The 15,557-nt window shown below is 38.2% G+C and overlaps 1 protein-coding gene across 8 annotated transcripts in view; it reads left to right on the forward strand.

Annotated features, from left to right (window-relative positions):
- The window catches only part of RIC8B (RIC8 guanine nucleotide exchange factor B), a 111,605-nt gene that overhangs the window by 37,192 nt on the left and 58,856 nt on the right, over window positions 1-15,557 (forward strand). For all 8 annotated transcript variants that reach the window (XR_011470859.1, XR_011470860.1, XR_011470861.1 and 5 more), the window contains exons 3-4: window positions 117-725; window positions 11,369-11,463. Coding sequence is in view for 4 of the 8 variants with exons in the window: in XM_070410974.1 (XP_070267075.1) it covers window positions 117-725; window positions 11,369-11,463 (704 nt within the window). In the remaining 4 variants the exon portion in view is untranslated. The remainder of the gene's footprint in view (window positions 1-116; window positions 726-11,368; window positions 11,464-15,557) is intronic.

A 15,557-nucleotide genomic window follows, 5' to 3' on the forward strand; every position in this document is an offset into this window, starting at 1 on the left:
TAAAAATAATAAAAGCCTTTCTAGCCAGATCTTAAACTGCTATTAAATACATTGGTAGAGAAACAGTCTGTTTAAAGCCAAATAATGATTTTTGCATTCTCAATCTTGTTTTCCAGAAACTCTGCGAAGGGATATTTAAAGTCCTTGTAAAGGACGTCCCAACAACATGTCAAGTGTCCTGCCTGGAAGTTCTCCGAATTCTCTCCAGAGACAAAAAGATTTTAGTTCCTGTAACAACCAAGGAAAATATGCAGATACTGCTGCGACTAGCGAAGCTGAATGAGTTGGATGATTCTTTGGAGAAGGTGTCAGAGTTCCCAGTTATTGTGGAGTCATTAAAATGTCTGTGTAACATAGTGTTCAATAGTCAGATGGCACAGCAGCTCAGCCTGGAACTTAACCTTGCTGCAAAGCTCTGTAACCTCCTGAGAAAGTGCAAGGACCGAAAGTTTATCAATGACATTAAGTGCTTTGACTTGCGCTTGCTCTTCGTCCTGTCACTTTTGCACACTGACATCAGGTCACAATTGCGCTATGAGCTCCAGGGACTACCGCTGCTAACCCAGATCTTGGAAAGTGCCTTTAGCATCAAGTGGACCGATGAGTATGAATCGGCCATAGACCATAATGGACCTCCTCTCTCACCTCAGGAGACAGACTGTGCCATTGAGGCCCTCAAAGCTCTCTTCAATGTGACGGTAGACAGTTGGAAGGTGCATAAAGAGGTAAGGTTAAGAAGGGTTTTATTTACTGTGGGATTTAATGCGTCTGGGGCACCCTTAGAGCTGCCTTAAAGGGAGGAATGCTAAGTTGGGAAATGGAAAAAATTTTGAGTTCCCCAGTTGTATGACTCAGGATTAATTTCTTAGCCATTATAAGTCTTACTCTTTCCACTTATCAGAAGAATAAGGGTGAAGATGGACCACTGTTTTTAAGAAGCCAAATATAGTTCCTTTTCTGAGTTGTACTATCATGTGTCTTTTTTTTTTTTTTTTTTTAAAGAGTGCCTCTTTCAGGAACAAGGTTTAAATTATAAGATTTTAAGGAAAACAAAATAATCTTTAAAAAGGTATAGGCGTTTTCACTGGCTGCAGTTTTAAAAGTTAAGACAAATCAAGCCAGTTGAAATTGATCAATCAGAATTAATGTCTGCTCAGAAGAGTAAAAGAGGCTGTATCACGTATCATCCCAGTCTCCAGAGTGTTACTTTATATTGTTAGATAACAATCAGAAGTGGAGGACTACAACTAGATATCCATGCTTGTACAGTCCTAGGAAACAAGCATAGCTACACGAGAGTATGGGAACGGTTATTTTAAACCACTTGACTTATTTCTAGACTAAGATCCTTTTCTGTGGTTTGGACTGTCCAGCAACCCAAAGTGAGGCAGATTTGATAGTTTATATTTGAGTACCCACAAGAACAATATGTTAAATAAGAAACTTAGTTTAAGGAAGTCAGCAATTTCAAGTGAAGCGGATATAAACGTTTTTTCCTTGCTTCTAGAATCTTAACATTTCGCATTTACCCTCTCTCCTTAACCTTAAATAACTGGTGAAATTAAGCCTCTGTCTTTAAAAAAGAAGAAAGAAAAGAAAAAAAAGCATTTTGGTGCCCGAGCAAATGATCTTTTCTGACAATTGACTTTAGGACTTAGGTTAACATTTTGCTGTGTCCATTTGAAGCAGTTCTTACCATGAATAAAGATACCTTTTTGCCAGCAACGTTCTTTGAAAGTATTATCTCAGTGCAGTGCTATAGTGGTAGTGTGCAGGCATCTGAGTTTTAAAGTGCAAATAGGTCTATATTTTGAAACCAAATATTTGAAGATCAGTCCTAACAGCTATTTTAGATGATCATAGTATGGTCAGTTTTTCCTGGGACTTGGCAGAAAAAAGTGTGGAAAACCCACATGCTCCGAAACCAAATATTTGGAAATATTTAAAATGTTATGTCTCTATGCTTATTTGGTACCTTCTATGGTTATTTTTCTTACACTGTTTGTTTTGGTGTTTTTAAATTTTCCATTTAGTTGCAAGAGCTCTTCTGAGGCTGTTGGTTTGCCATTGTTAGAGTCCCTGTTATTTAAATTGTGCCAAAAATAGTAGCTCACACTGTTCAGATTCCTGATAAAAAGGGTTTATAATTCAGTGGCTGCACGTCAGTATACTAGTGTGTATGGGATGGCATGTAATAAATATCAGTAAATTGAGATTAGCCCTCCTGAGTGAGGCTGGAAGAAGCTTTAGAAAATGTTGAAGTGGCAAATACACATTCTGTGTTATAGAATGTTTATTCTCCAAAAGGTATGTCAGAGAGGATCAGTAGTCCTGCAGCAGACATCTCGGCAGACCTAGCGCCTCTTTTGAGTTGTGGATCAGATGATATAGCCATTATAAAATGTACCCCATTAATGTGACTTGGGCTTATTATATAGTATCAGAAATTTAGACAGTATTGAAAACAGCATCTTGCCAATCCATCTAGGCAAGAGTGTGGGAAAAGCGAATTTAAGCCACTTGAGTCCCTAGATTCAAATTTTAGCCAACATTTAGTCAATCATTCAGTCCATCAACAAATGTTTATGGACAATTACTAGGTGTTGTGTAATATATTGACTATACTAGGTGTCTCTGCCTTCATGAAATTCCAGTTTTTGTTGGTGAAACAGGTAATAAATAAGTGAACAAATATATAATTTAAATTGTATAAATGCTAGGAGAGAAACAGTAGAATGATTGAGAATACTCAGTACAGTCACAGACCTCTGAAAATATTTCCTGAGATCTGAAGACAGTATGATTCAGCCATTTGAAGAATAGGGGATGAACATTTCCCAGAAATTGGACAGCATGTGAAAAGATGCAGAAATCAGCATAAAGTATTTTTAGTGAGATACCTACAGCCTACCATAAAGAAAATCGATAAAATAAAAAGGAAGAAAATCTATAATAAGAGTGCAGAGTCCATTTACCTGGGTTTTAATATCTCCTTGATTGTCAAATGAAAAAGATCTTTCTCCAGTTGAGCATATACTTAAAGATTTGTTAATGCTTTAAAATGCCAGTTGAAGTAAAGGGATATGGAAAACGTATTACACAGAAAAAAATCCAACTTTAAAATTTAACTTTAAAAGTAATGTTATTTTTTCTTTTTATAAAAATAATACATGCTAATTATAGAAAATCCATGGGGAAAAGAGCATACAAGCAATACGCAAATACAAATTATCTACCATTCAAAGATAAGCACTAGTTGCATTTTTATGTATATCTTTCTAACCATTCTGCATTGTATAATATGTAAATATAAAAACGTATACATTTTTTTACAAAATTTGAGTCATTTAAAATCTTGATTTCTTTTCACAACAAATGTTCTGATAGAGTAGTGGTTTTCAAAATGTGTTCCTTGAAGCCCTAAAGTTCCTAGGAGTAGCCCCGGTGGATGAGTGGGCAGGGCTTCCATATTCCCCAGCCTCACTTAAAAAGAGCACATTTGATTGTTGCTATTAAATTTAGGTTATAACTGGATTTTATATCGTGGATAAAAAGTTCTGCAACCAAAAAAATTTTGACAACTGCTTTCTTCTTTTATAGTTAAAGGATGGTAAATTCTTATGAAGCATGTTACTCTCTTCGTAAGGTACTCTCCTTAAGGATTTATCATCCTTTAACAAATCCCCTATATATAAGCATTAAAATTATTTGCAGTTCTTTGCTATTTCAAATAGTAATACAATGTTGTAAAAATCTTTGTAGATAAATTCCTAGAATTGTTAGGTCAAAGGGTTTTTCAAAACTTTAAGGTTTATTGACATGCATTGCCAAATTGACTTTCAGAAGCATAGTGCACGTTTATATCTTTTCAAACCCTGGGCATTTCGCTTTTAAAAATCATTACCTATTTTATAGCTCAACCATTACAGAAAATCCAGATGTTTGGTTTTGGTTTTAACTGTTTTAGTCGGTATTTTTTTACTATTCATTTACAATTCACCATAAACAGAAAATTAATGACTAGGTTTTTCTTGAGGTTTAGCAAATTAGTGCCATTTGTTCATTTTTAGGTCCATGCCTCAGTGTTAAACTCCTGCCTGCTTGGTGATGCCAGCAGCAGGTTAATTTGGAGATTGTTTTCCATTCAGTAGAAAATGTAGCTAATTTCTACATGTGGTGTCAGTCTTGTTTTCCTCCCTCCCTTCCCTTCCTTTTTTTCTTCCTTCCTAATGGTAATGTGTTTAAGAAGGTCAGATGATTTCTTTAGCAGGATCTGAAGTTAGTTCTAGAAAAGTGAATTTAAAAGGTCTTGTCTTCCTTCTGCTTTAACCTTAACTTTGTTAAATCTCTGTTGATGGGGGAAAGCATGTTATTCTAGAGAGCCCTTATTTAACACACATTCCCTTCTGCAGTACTTCCCTTCAGTGCAATATAATGAGACAATACAAGGACCAACAGACCCTGTAGAGCCAGACAACCAAGTGCAAAGAAGCAGTTTGAGTAGAGTAGTCAACGAATAGTTTTTGAGTGAAATAAAAAAGTGAGTATCCATAGAGGGTAATTGGGAATGTCACATTGTAACAGAAGAGTTTAGTTCCATGATTATTTTAGAGGCTTTGAAGGAAATGTAAGAAAAAGGACATGATATTAAGTAAAACTAAACCTTCAAGCTGTGCCATATTTTTTGCAGAATCATTTTTTCAACAAACATTTATTGCCCCGTGTGTGCCAAGTTCTGTGTTAAGCACACAAGATGCAAGACAAAGCATCAGTGACCTCAAAGAACTAACAGTCTAATAGGAAAATCAGACATATAAACATAGGTGGATATACAACTGTTTGTTACATTATTTACTGTTCTCTGTATTTTCTTAGTTGAAAATAAAAAAGAATCACCTCAGAATGCACAGTTGCTTCAAATGCTATATGTTTTAGATCTTTGGAGGTATTATGTCTGAACTCGTTAGCATAACCTTTCCACTAAGCAACATACCGAGCACAAAGTAGGTGTTCAGTAAATATTTTCTTAATGAAAAATAAAATGTGATATAGTTTGATATCTGTGTAGAAGAAATCACTTGAAGTTGACAGGAAGAAAGGAAAGTTTATGGTACCTTTTAAATTTTCAAAGCTAGTAAAACATTTTCTAGAAGCCTAAAAAATTTAATGACATTGTTTAGATGAGCAGATTTCTAGCCTTTTTGGGATTACAGCACTCTATTTTGTAAACATTTATATTTCCTTTTGTCAGTTAACTCAAATTATTACTTTGAATTATTACTTTATGCCCAGCACCATGATAGATGTAAAAGAGGTAAAGGAAATAATTTTTGCCTGCAAGGAGAGAGATTTTTGAACATATACAATTTAATAGGACAAATAGCTATGGTAGAGGTAAGCAAAAGGGCCAGAGTAAAGCATAGGATGAAAAGCTACCTGAAATATTTCCAAGTAGGAACGCTTAATGCATTTGTGCACACCTATCTGTGTTTGTATTCGTTTCACTTTTTCTAGAAAGGAAATTGAATTTATATAGGACAAGTTTCCTAAATTTTATCAAAGTAAATTAGAACTACCTTGAGATAACAAAACCAGTTTAGGACTCATTAGTGTGAAGTATTCTCCCTTTAGATTTTCTCTCAGGCATTGATTATATCGGTTAAAGCTTTGAATGAAAAGGTGTGAAGAAATTGATACCTTTACCAAACGGAAGTGAAATCTTCTACAGTTTGCACACGAGAAAAAAAGCAACAGTACACGAGAATCTACATGAAGAAATACAGGCTGTATAAAGAAGTCCCAAAGAATTTCCTGAGTTTTGTCATCTCATTTTCATTTTCACAACAAACCTAGTTGGCTTTCTCTCTCTTTTTCCTCCCTTTGTCCTTAGAGACTTCTTTTCCTTCACAGCCTTTGGAGATAGTATGATATCAGAGGAAAGCATATTGATTCCCTAAAGATATCAAAACTAAGATCATGAAGCAAGCAAATGACAGTTGTATAAACTGGGTTTGTATAATGTTTTATAAAGAGTAATTATTTTTAAACCTTCTATCATCCATCTGAGATAGGAGCATTAACCCCATTTGAGAAATGAGGACACTAAATAAAGATCAGAGAGTTTAAATTGTTTATGGAAAAATCACACAGCAAAATAAGCAACAATACCGGTAGGGCTCTAGCCGGTTTAGCTCAGTGGATAGAGTGTCGATCTGCAGACTGAAGGGTCCTCGGTTCGATTTTGGTCAAGGGCACGTACCTCAGTTGCTGGCTATTCCCTGGCCCAGGCCCTGGTCTGGGCACATGCAGGAGTCAACCAATTAATGTGTTTCTCTCGCAGCGATGTTTCCCTCTGTCTTTCTCTCTCTTTTCCACTCTCTAAAAATCAATGGAAAAATATCCTCGGTTGAGGATTTAAAAAAAAAAAAGGAACAGAAGGAACTAGTGTTTACTCTAACCTTTGCTATATAATACTTCTTAAATGATAGCACTCATTCAACAAATATTGTTGAGACCTAGACTGTGGAGTCGAATAAAAAGTCTAGAAACAAACCTATACATAGGCAGTCAACTGATTTATGATATAGGTAACATTGAAGTACAGTGGAGGGAAGGTGAGCTTTTTAATAAATTGCAATTGTGTGGCTGTGTGGAAAAAACAAATGTGAATCTCTACCTTGTACCAGATACAAATAATTGATTCAATATGGATAAGAGAACTAAATATAAAAGGCAAAATAATGAAGCTCTTTGAAGAAAACAGATTATCTTCATGACTTTATCTTAAACAAGTCAAACATTTCTTAAATAGGCAAAGATTTCTAAAACAGGACAAAATAAAGATCAAACCATAGAGGGGAAATTGACAATTGAGTCCATGAAGAGAAGAAAGTAAAAAGGTAAGCCACCAGTGGAAGAAGATATTTGCAACACATATATGCAGTAAAGGACTTCATCCAGAATACATTAAAAACTCCTACAAATCCATACAAATAAAGTCAGTCAACCCAATAGAAAAATAGGCAAAAGACTTGAACAGGCCCTTTACCTAAAGAGCTATTCAGATGACCAAAAGACATATGAAAAGGTGTTAATCAGGAAAATGCATAATAAAACCATGAGACACTGCGCACAAGAATAACAAATTAAATAGGCTAACAATACCAAGTGTTGGCATAGCTGTAGAAAACTGGTGAGAGTATAAATTGGTTTAAACACTTTGAAATACTGTTTGGGAGTCAGTACCTTCTAAAGCAGTGGTTCTCAACCTTCTGGCCCTTTAAATACAGTTCCTCATGTTGTGACCCAACCATAAAATTATTTTCGTTGCTACTTCATAACTGTAATGTTGCTACTGTTATGAATCGTAATGTAAATATCTGATATGCATGATGGTCTTAGGCGACCCCTGTGAAAGGGTCGTTTGACTGCCAAAGGGGTCGCGACCCACAGGTTGAGAACCGCTGCTCTAAAGCTTCACATATGTATATGCCCTGTGACCCAGCATACCAAATGACATGTAAAGAAGTATGTTCATAGCAGCACTCTTCAATATAACCCCAGCCTGGAAATAATCCAAATGTTCATCAAGAGTAGCATGGATAAGTAAATTGTAATGTATTTATTGTATGCAGCAGTGTTTTCTTAACCAAACTGTGGCAAAGGACTAGATTTCCCCCCCTAGCTTTCAGAATGAAACTCTTGTATAATATATTACACAGAATGTCAAACTGCTCAGAAATTTCTAAATGCTCACATGCACCTTCCGTATGTACTCATGGCCTTGCAGATCAGTGGCAAACGGTGTAGACAAGCAGTGGTTCACAAACTGCACTGCAAGTAGCACTGCTCTCAAGCAATGAACTGAACAACTTCTACCTACAACACAACAGCATGGATGGATTTCACAATCAGATACAAAGGAGTCTATATTTTATTATTCCATTCATATAAGGTTTAGTGACAACAAAACTAAACCTGTGATGTGAGACATTAGGATTATCCTTGAGTAGTGGAGGAATATCATTGGAAGGAGCCAAGAGGGAATTCTGGTTTTCTTAATCTTAGCATTGCATCATTTTTGTGTTAATTATATGAATATGCTCATTTTGTGAAACTGATCTAGATGTACATTTATAATTTGGGCACATTTTTTTTACCATTTATATTAAAAATAATTGAGCCCTGGCCAAATAGCTCAGTTGGTTAGAACGTCAACCCAATACGCCAAGGTTGTGGGTTTGATCCCCAGTCAGGCACATACAAGAATGCATAAATGAATGCATAAATAAGTGGAACAACAAATTGATGTTTCTCTCTCTCCCTTCCTCTCTCTCAAAATCACTAAATTTTAAAAATTGATTGAACACCTATTTTATGCCCTCTAAACTTGTGAAGGTAATAGGTTAGTGGAGAAGACCATGTATATACAAGTATATAATCATGTGGAATTACAAATGAAGATTTCATGAAAAAAATTCTAACAAGATGTAGTGATAGAAAATAATGATGGGAAGAATCTGTTTTAGATAAGGTGGTCAAAGAAGGGTCTTCTCTAAGAAGATTTCAGTTGAGACCTAGAGTCTCAAAAGGAATCCGATGCCAAGAATGGAAGCAACAGTCAGGGACATCAGTAGTTGTTTTGAGTAGAGAAATGGGATTTAGTGGATTTATTATAAAAGAGGGCATGGCAGATACCGGGTACAACTTGGAAATTGGTGTTATGAAAATTGGGATAGGAGGAAATGGGATAGAAGGAAGTAGGATCTGGGGTTTACAGTTGCAAATAATGGAAAAACCAAAAAGGATAGTTTTACAAAAGGCCTGTGATACCTAGAATAAAGGAAAATTAGTTTAAAAGGAAGTGAATTCCCACTTAATTTTCAAAACCAAGGAAAATGTGATTAAATTAACTAATAGATGAGTTTTGCATGCATTTCATTGTGCTTGGTGTAACTTGGGGTAAATGTATATTTACATATTAGAGAATTTCGATTCAAGCATTTGAAGATGGATGGCAAAAGGGACAGCATTCATTCCAACCCTGCCAGCCTTCATGTCTCTGGCATTCCACTGGTCCCTTTTCTCCTTTACTCTTCCCGGTTCCATCACCACACAGTTATTTCAGTATCACTCATTTCAGCTCTATCAATCTCACTTTTTGGTTTCCTTTCTCCCTCATTCTTGCTCCTCACCTTCAAATGTTTCATTGAAAGTATTGAGCACCTTCAGTTAGTTGAGCATTATCCCATACACCAAGAGGTCACCGTTTCGATTCCCATTTAGGGCACATGCCCGGGTTGCAGGCTGGATTCCCAGTAGGAACGTGCAGGAGGTAGCTGATCACTGTTTCTCTTTCATTGATGTTTCTCTCCCTCTCCCTTCCTCTCTCTCTAAAATCAATAAAAGCGTAAAAATAAAAAAAGGAAAGTACTGAGCACTTTCATGTATTTCATCTTCTTTAATTCTTTCATAACCCTAACAACCTCATGTTTTCAGAGATGCATGTGGGGAAGCTTTGGCTCAAAGAAGCTATATGATTTGTCTTAAGGTCACAACCTAAACACCTGACAACTAGTGCAGTGCTTTTTCTATTATGCCACTGCATCTACCCACAATGGTGTTATGTTTAAAATATTGTTATCTGCTTTATGAGTAATGAAAGTGTGCCCTACTGCTTGTTAGATTTCATAAGAGATATTCTTCCTAAAGGGCTGAGTTATATATCTGAATATAGGGTATATGTGTATAATATGTGAGCATATTCCACTTCATATAGACTTTTAATCATTCATATATATATATATATATATATATATATTTATACTGAATTTTTTTATTTCAGTAGTTTTGAAGTAGACTTTCTGAAGTATAGTATATCTGGAATCGCTACCATAATTCTCACTAATTTTATGTCTTAATTACTAAAATACTGGAAGAAGATAGATATGATCTTGATGTAGACAATTAAAGAAATTGTAGTGACCCAAGATCTCACTAAAAATAAGGTAGTAAACCAAGTGATTATTCTGAGCTTAGCTTATTTCCTACTGTCTTTAACACCACTACCAATGAGTAAACATTGGAAAAATAGATTAAACTTAGGTCACCTGTTTTTCATCACTTGCTGGTGACTCCTGGGAAATTTAGCAGCAAGATTTGGAGGAACTAGGAGATTAAGAAGATTCATTAAAATAAAGTTGGTAGATTATAGATTTTAATCCATTACTTTTGAAACTTAAGAGATATATTTTTTTTAATATATTTTATTGACTTTTTTTACAGAGAGGAAGGGAGAGAGATAGAGAGTTAGAAACATCGATGAGAGAGAAACATCGATCAGCTGCCTCCTGCACATCTCCCACTGGGGATGTGCCCGCAACCCAGGTACATGCCCTTGACCGGAAACGAACCTGAGACCTTTCAGTCCGCAGGCCGATGCTCCATCCACTGAGCCAAACCGGTTTCGGCTTAAGAGATATATTTTTTTTTAAATATATTTTTATTGATTTTTTTATAGAGAGGAAAGAAGAGAGATAGAGAGTTAGAAACATCGATGAGAGAGAAGCATCGATCAGCTGCCTCCTGCACATCCCCTACTGGGGATGCACCCGCAACCCAGGTACATGCCCTTGACCGGAATTGAACCTGGGACCTTTCAGTCCGCAGACCGACGCTCTATCCACTGAGCCAAACCAGTTTCGGCTTAAGAGATATTTTTATTAAGGATGTACAACCCGTTCCTAAAATATCTGATAGCATTACATCTGTATGAACTTTTTCAATGACTTGTAACTGGAACAATTTACTCTCAAACAAAAGAATCTAGACTTTTCTAGAAATGCAAAAGATCCCTAGTTGAATTGGTCTTAAGCTGAAACAGTGAGTGGGTAATGTATGGATGCTGATCCTGCCTCTCTTTGCCTGACATGTTCTAAGGCAGGAGTGGGGAACATCCGGCCCTTAGGCAGTATAATGCCCTCAAAATCATTTGGTCAGGCCCTGCCAAGGCATAGGGGTCAGTTAATTAAATATTTGATCAAATATAGCAGGCTAATTTTTAATTTGATAATTTTATATGGCACTTGAATGGCGTTATAAATATCCAAATAGCTGTTAGCAGAAAAAAGGTTCCCCACCCCTGCAAGGGAGCGGCTAGATCAACAACTACTGGTTTCAGCCATTTCTGGAGGTGGCTGTAGCTGTTGATGTGAGAATGACTATGCCCTCTTCGTGTATGGGATAAGAATGACTGTTTTGAAGGGCAGATAGGCCATAATACACTCCCAGGGATGTAGTGATGTACCAGACTCCTTCATTAAGGTATTCAATCTCTAACTTTTCTTCCCCTCTTTTTTATGTGCCATAGAGTGATTCTCATCAGTTCCGTGTCATGGCAGCTGTCCTTCGCCATTGTTTACTAATTGTAGGTCCAACTGAAGACAAAACAGAAGAGCTGCACAGGTAGGTAATCTCCAGTTCTTATTGTTTTTATGCATCTAATTTTAGTTGTTATAAGCACAAGAAAGTAAAAATATCATAATAAATCAGGTAACTGGTAGGTTAGAAATCATTACTAGGCTCTAAGGAGCAATTTTCATTGTCCCCTTTGACTTATAAACTGAGCTCCAACAATAGAAGAGAATTTGGCATTTGTTGCATTCAACAAGAAAACCCAGAACAACTATAATAATATCACACAGTTATTGAATAATGTGTGTGGCATTATGTTAAGTTCTTTATAAAGGTTAATTCCTTTTAATCATCATACGAGCCTTATGAGGTAGGTACTACTATTTTTTCTTCTCAATAGATGATGAAACAGGCATAGAAAGATAAGCAATTTCTCTAAGATCATATATATCCTTAACTAGAGGCCTGATGCACGAAATTCATGCAAGAGTAGGCCTTCCTTTCCCTGGCTGCCAGCACTGGCTTCCCTCTGGCACCCAGGACCCGGGCTTCCCTCGCAGCCCAGCTCCATCCAGAAGGATGTCCGGTCTAATTAGCATATTACGCTTTTATTATTATAGATAAGTGAAAGAGCTTGGATTTGAACCCTGCTTTTAATTACTACACTTAAACTAATATGCTCACTAATTTCATTGTATTTACCAAAAAATATATCTTAAGCAATATTAATTATATTTTATAAACTGTAAGAATTGGATCTTGCCTGGCCGGCGTGGCTCAGTGGTTGAGCGTCTACCTATGAACCAGGAGGTCACAGTTCGATTCCCAGTCAGGGCACATGCATGCCCAGATTGCGGGCTTGATCCCTAGTGTGGGGCATGCAGGAGGCAACCGATCAGTGACTCTCATCATTGATGTTTCTATCTCTCCCTTTCCCTTCCTCTCTGAAATCAATATATATATTGAGAGAGAGAATTGGATCTGTCTCAAGTAATCCTATCTAATAATAGACAAACATGGTAATTTACCGTACCTTTGCTACACCCCCCATTCGCTAATCAGCGCAATATGCAAATTAACCGCCAACAAAGATGGCGGCTAATTTGCATACTGCAGGCAGGGCTGGACAGCACCATCCCACCTACCCTGCCGCCATCCAGGCCTGCTATTTGCCACCCGGGGCGGTGGGGTGGGACAGCGCCATCCCGCCTGCCCTGCCGCCATCTGGGCCTGCTATCTGCGACCCAGGGCGGTGAGCATCCGTGTGCAACCCAACCCGGGGCAGCCGGGCGGTGCAGCGAAGGCTTGAAGGAGGCTCCGGCCAAAGCGAAGGCCTGGGTCCCGGGTGCCGGAGGAAAACCGGTGCCGGCAGCCAGGGGAAGGGAAGGCCTATTGCACGAATCTTTTCGTGCAACAGGCCTCTAGTAATATATAAAAAATAGTTAATATAAAGTTTTATGACTTGCCTGTTAGAGTATTAATGGACTACTGTTGAAATTTATCATTCTCTGAGAACAACTGAATAATATTAATGCATTTTTCTAGTACTCTTTCTGTTCAAGATCAGATTTGCAGTAACAAGACTTCTGACTTTAACATGAAACTGCTCATGGTGCTTACTAAGAATGCAGTGGCCTTTTAAACAATTTAAATAAATTGAAATCTGCAAAAAAGGAACTTTGGCATTACCTCTGCTTTACAAATAAATTTGAAAGTTGGGTTCTTAATAGTAGAAATTGCCTTTGAACAGTTATAATATTCTGTTTTCCAAAATATGGCTTAAATAAAATGAAACATATTCTTGTTATTTTTTCAAGCAAATCCACTTTTTTTTGTTACAATTGGCAATTTACCATTTGATATTGTAATGAGTTTTTTGGTAGGTTATCTTTATGTACTGTATCCTGCAAGTATGCAAAAGATAGTGTCTTTGTTACAATTGAAAAGTGTAATTTTTTATCCAGCTACAGATCAAAAGTTCCTTCAATTTTCTTGAGACTGTGCCTTTAAAAAAATAATCAGATAACTGCAATAAGTCATATTCTCTAAAAAGATTTTATTGAGCATTTTTCTTAACGTAATTTTTTTTTATAATCAAGAGGCATTAGAGATGTAGATACTAAAACTAAAAGAAAATGGGGTTTATAAGCCCAGGAGTAAATTGATTTTTTTTAAAATCAGATATCATGAGTTAAAGAACATTCATAGAAAGATGTGAGAACATTAAATACAAAGTGTATTAAAAGTCATTGTTACACTAACTACAAAAACATTGCTAAGGATTTCTCTGAAGAATGACTTTAATATTTGAACATAGTACCTGGTATCCATTAAAATAGAGCAAAACTATAGAGTTTTTTTAAATCAGATTTTTTAAAAAGTAATCAGATTTCTTTATTTTCCTTCCTGAGAGTTGCTTTAAATATTATTTTTCTTAATTTAAAATATATTTTTCTTCAAATTTGCTTTTATCTTAAAAGTTGCTTTGGTAAACTATCTATAAGCTACACTGTAAATAAAAAGGGCTTTCCCTAGAGCAGGGGAGGGGGAACTTTTTTTTTCTGCCAAGGGCCATTTGGATATTTATAACATCATTCAAGGGCCATACAACATTATCAACTTAAAAATTAGCCAGCTATATTTAGTCAAACATTTAACTGACCCCTAATGCCTTGGCAGGGCCAGACCAGATGATTTTGAGGGCCTTAAACTGCCTAAGAGCCTGTTGTTCCCCACCCCTACCCTAGAGCCAGTATAGAATTTACCAGTATAGAATCCTCAGAGGCTTTCCTGGAAGATTGAGGTTGCTGCTGACTTAGCAGTTTGTCTGGAGTGGCCCTGCATATCCCTTAATCAGAATTTAAAGTGATTATTCTAGCAGTAATGAATCTAGGCTAATTCACTTAATACTGGAAAACTGCATCAACTTCAAAGGGCTATTCTAGGAGGCTTACTAGAGTTGTAATGTCTACTAAATTCTGCTCATTTGTAGTGATCCTGAAAACATTTTGTGTGTGTGTATAAGACATAAGTTTAAGGGGAAAAAATACTGTTTCAAAGTAACATCTCTCTCCATTTTTAAAGTTATTTTCTAAGGGTGTGTTGTTTTTTTTGACACTGATTTGTTTTGAGGTAAAATGTAATGAAATAGGTAAACCTGGATGGCATAGTGTATGGTTGTATATTACTAGAGGCCCGGTGCACAAAAATTTGTGCACTCGGGGGGGGGGGGGCCCTCAGCCCATCCTGTGCCCTCTCACAGTCTGGGACCCCTCAGGAGATAACGACCTGCTGGCTTAGGCCTGCTCCCGGGTGGCAGAGGGCAGGCCCAATCCCTAGGTGCAGCCCCTGGTCGGGCTCAGAGCAGGGCCGATTGGGGAGTTGGGGCACTGCCCCCTGTCATGCACAGAGCAGGGCAGATCGGGAGGGTGCAACGCCACCCCTAGTCACGCTCAGGGTACAGCCGATTGGGGGGTTGGGGCACCACCCCCTGTCACACTCAAGGCAGGATCGATAGGGAAATTGCGGCCCCACCCCTGTCACGCACAGAGCAGGGCCGATCAGGGGGTTGGGGCGTTGCCCCCTGTCATGCACAGAGCAGGGCCGATCAGGGGGTTGAGGAGCTCCCCCCGTCACGCACAGAGCAGGGCCCATCAGGGGGTTGAGGAGCTCCCCCCTGTCACGCACAGAGCAGGGCCCATCAGGGAGTTGAGGAGCTCCCCCCTGTCACTCACAGAGTAGGACCAATAGGGGAGTTGGGGCACTGCCCCTGTCACACACAGAGCAGGGTGGATCAGGGGGTTGGGGCGCCTCCCTCTATCACCCACAGAGCAGGGCTGATCAGGGGGGTTGGGGCTCCGTACCCTGTCACACACAGAGCAGGGCCCGTGGGGGGTGGGGGGTGGGGCGCCGCACCCTGTCACCCACAGAGCAGGGCCGATCAGAGGGTTGGGGCGCTGCATCCTGTCACACACAGAGCCGCAGGGCAATCAGGATGTTGGGGAGCTCCCCCCTATCAGGCACAGAGCAGGGCTGATCAGGGGATTGGGGTGCCTTCCCCTGTCAAGAACAGAGCAGGGCGGATAGTGAGTTTGGGGCCCCGCCCCCTGTCACACACACAGTCGCAGGGCGATCAGGATGTTGGG

This window comes from Myotis yumanensis, unplaced genomic scaffold (genome assembly GCF_028538775.1).
Source record: "Myotis yumanensis isolate MYYU_CA2020_CCGP unplaced genomic scaffold, mMyoYum1.0.hap1 SCAF_3, whole genome shotgun sequence".
NCBI lineage: Eukaryota > Metazoa > Chordata > Mammalia > Chiroptera > Vespertilionidae > Myotis > Myotis yumanensis.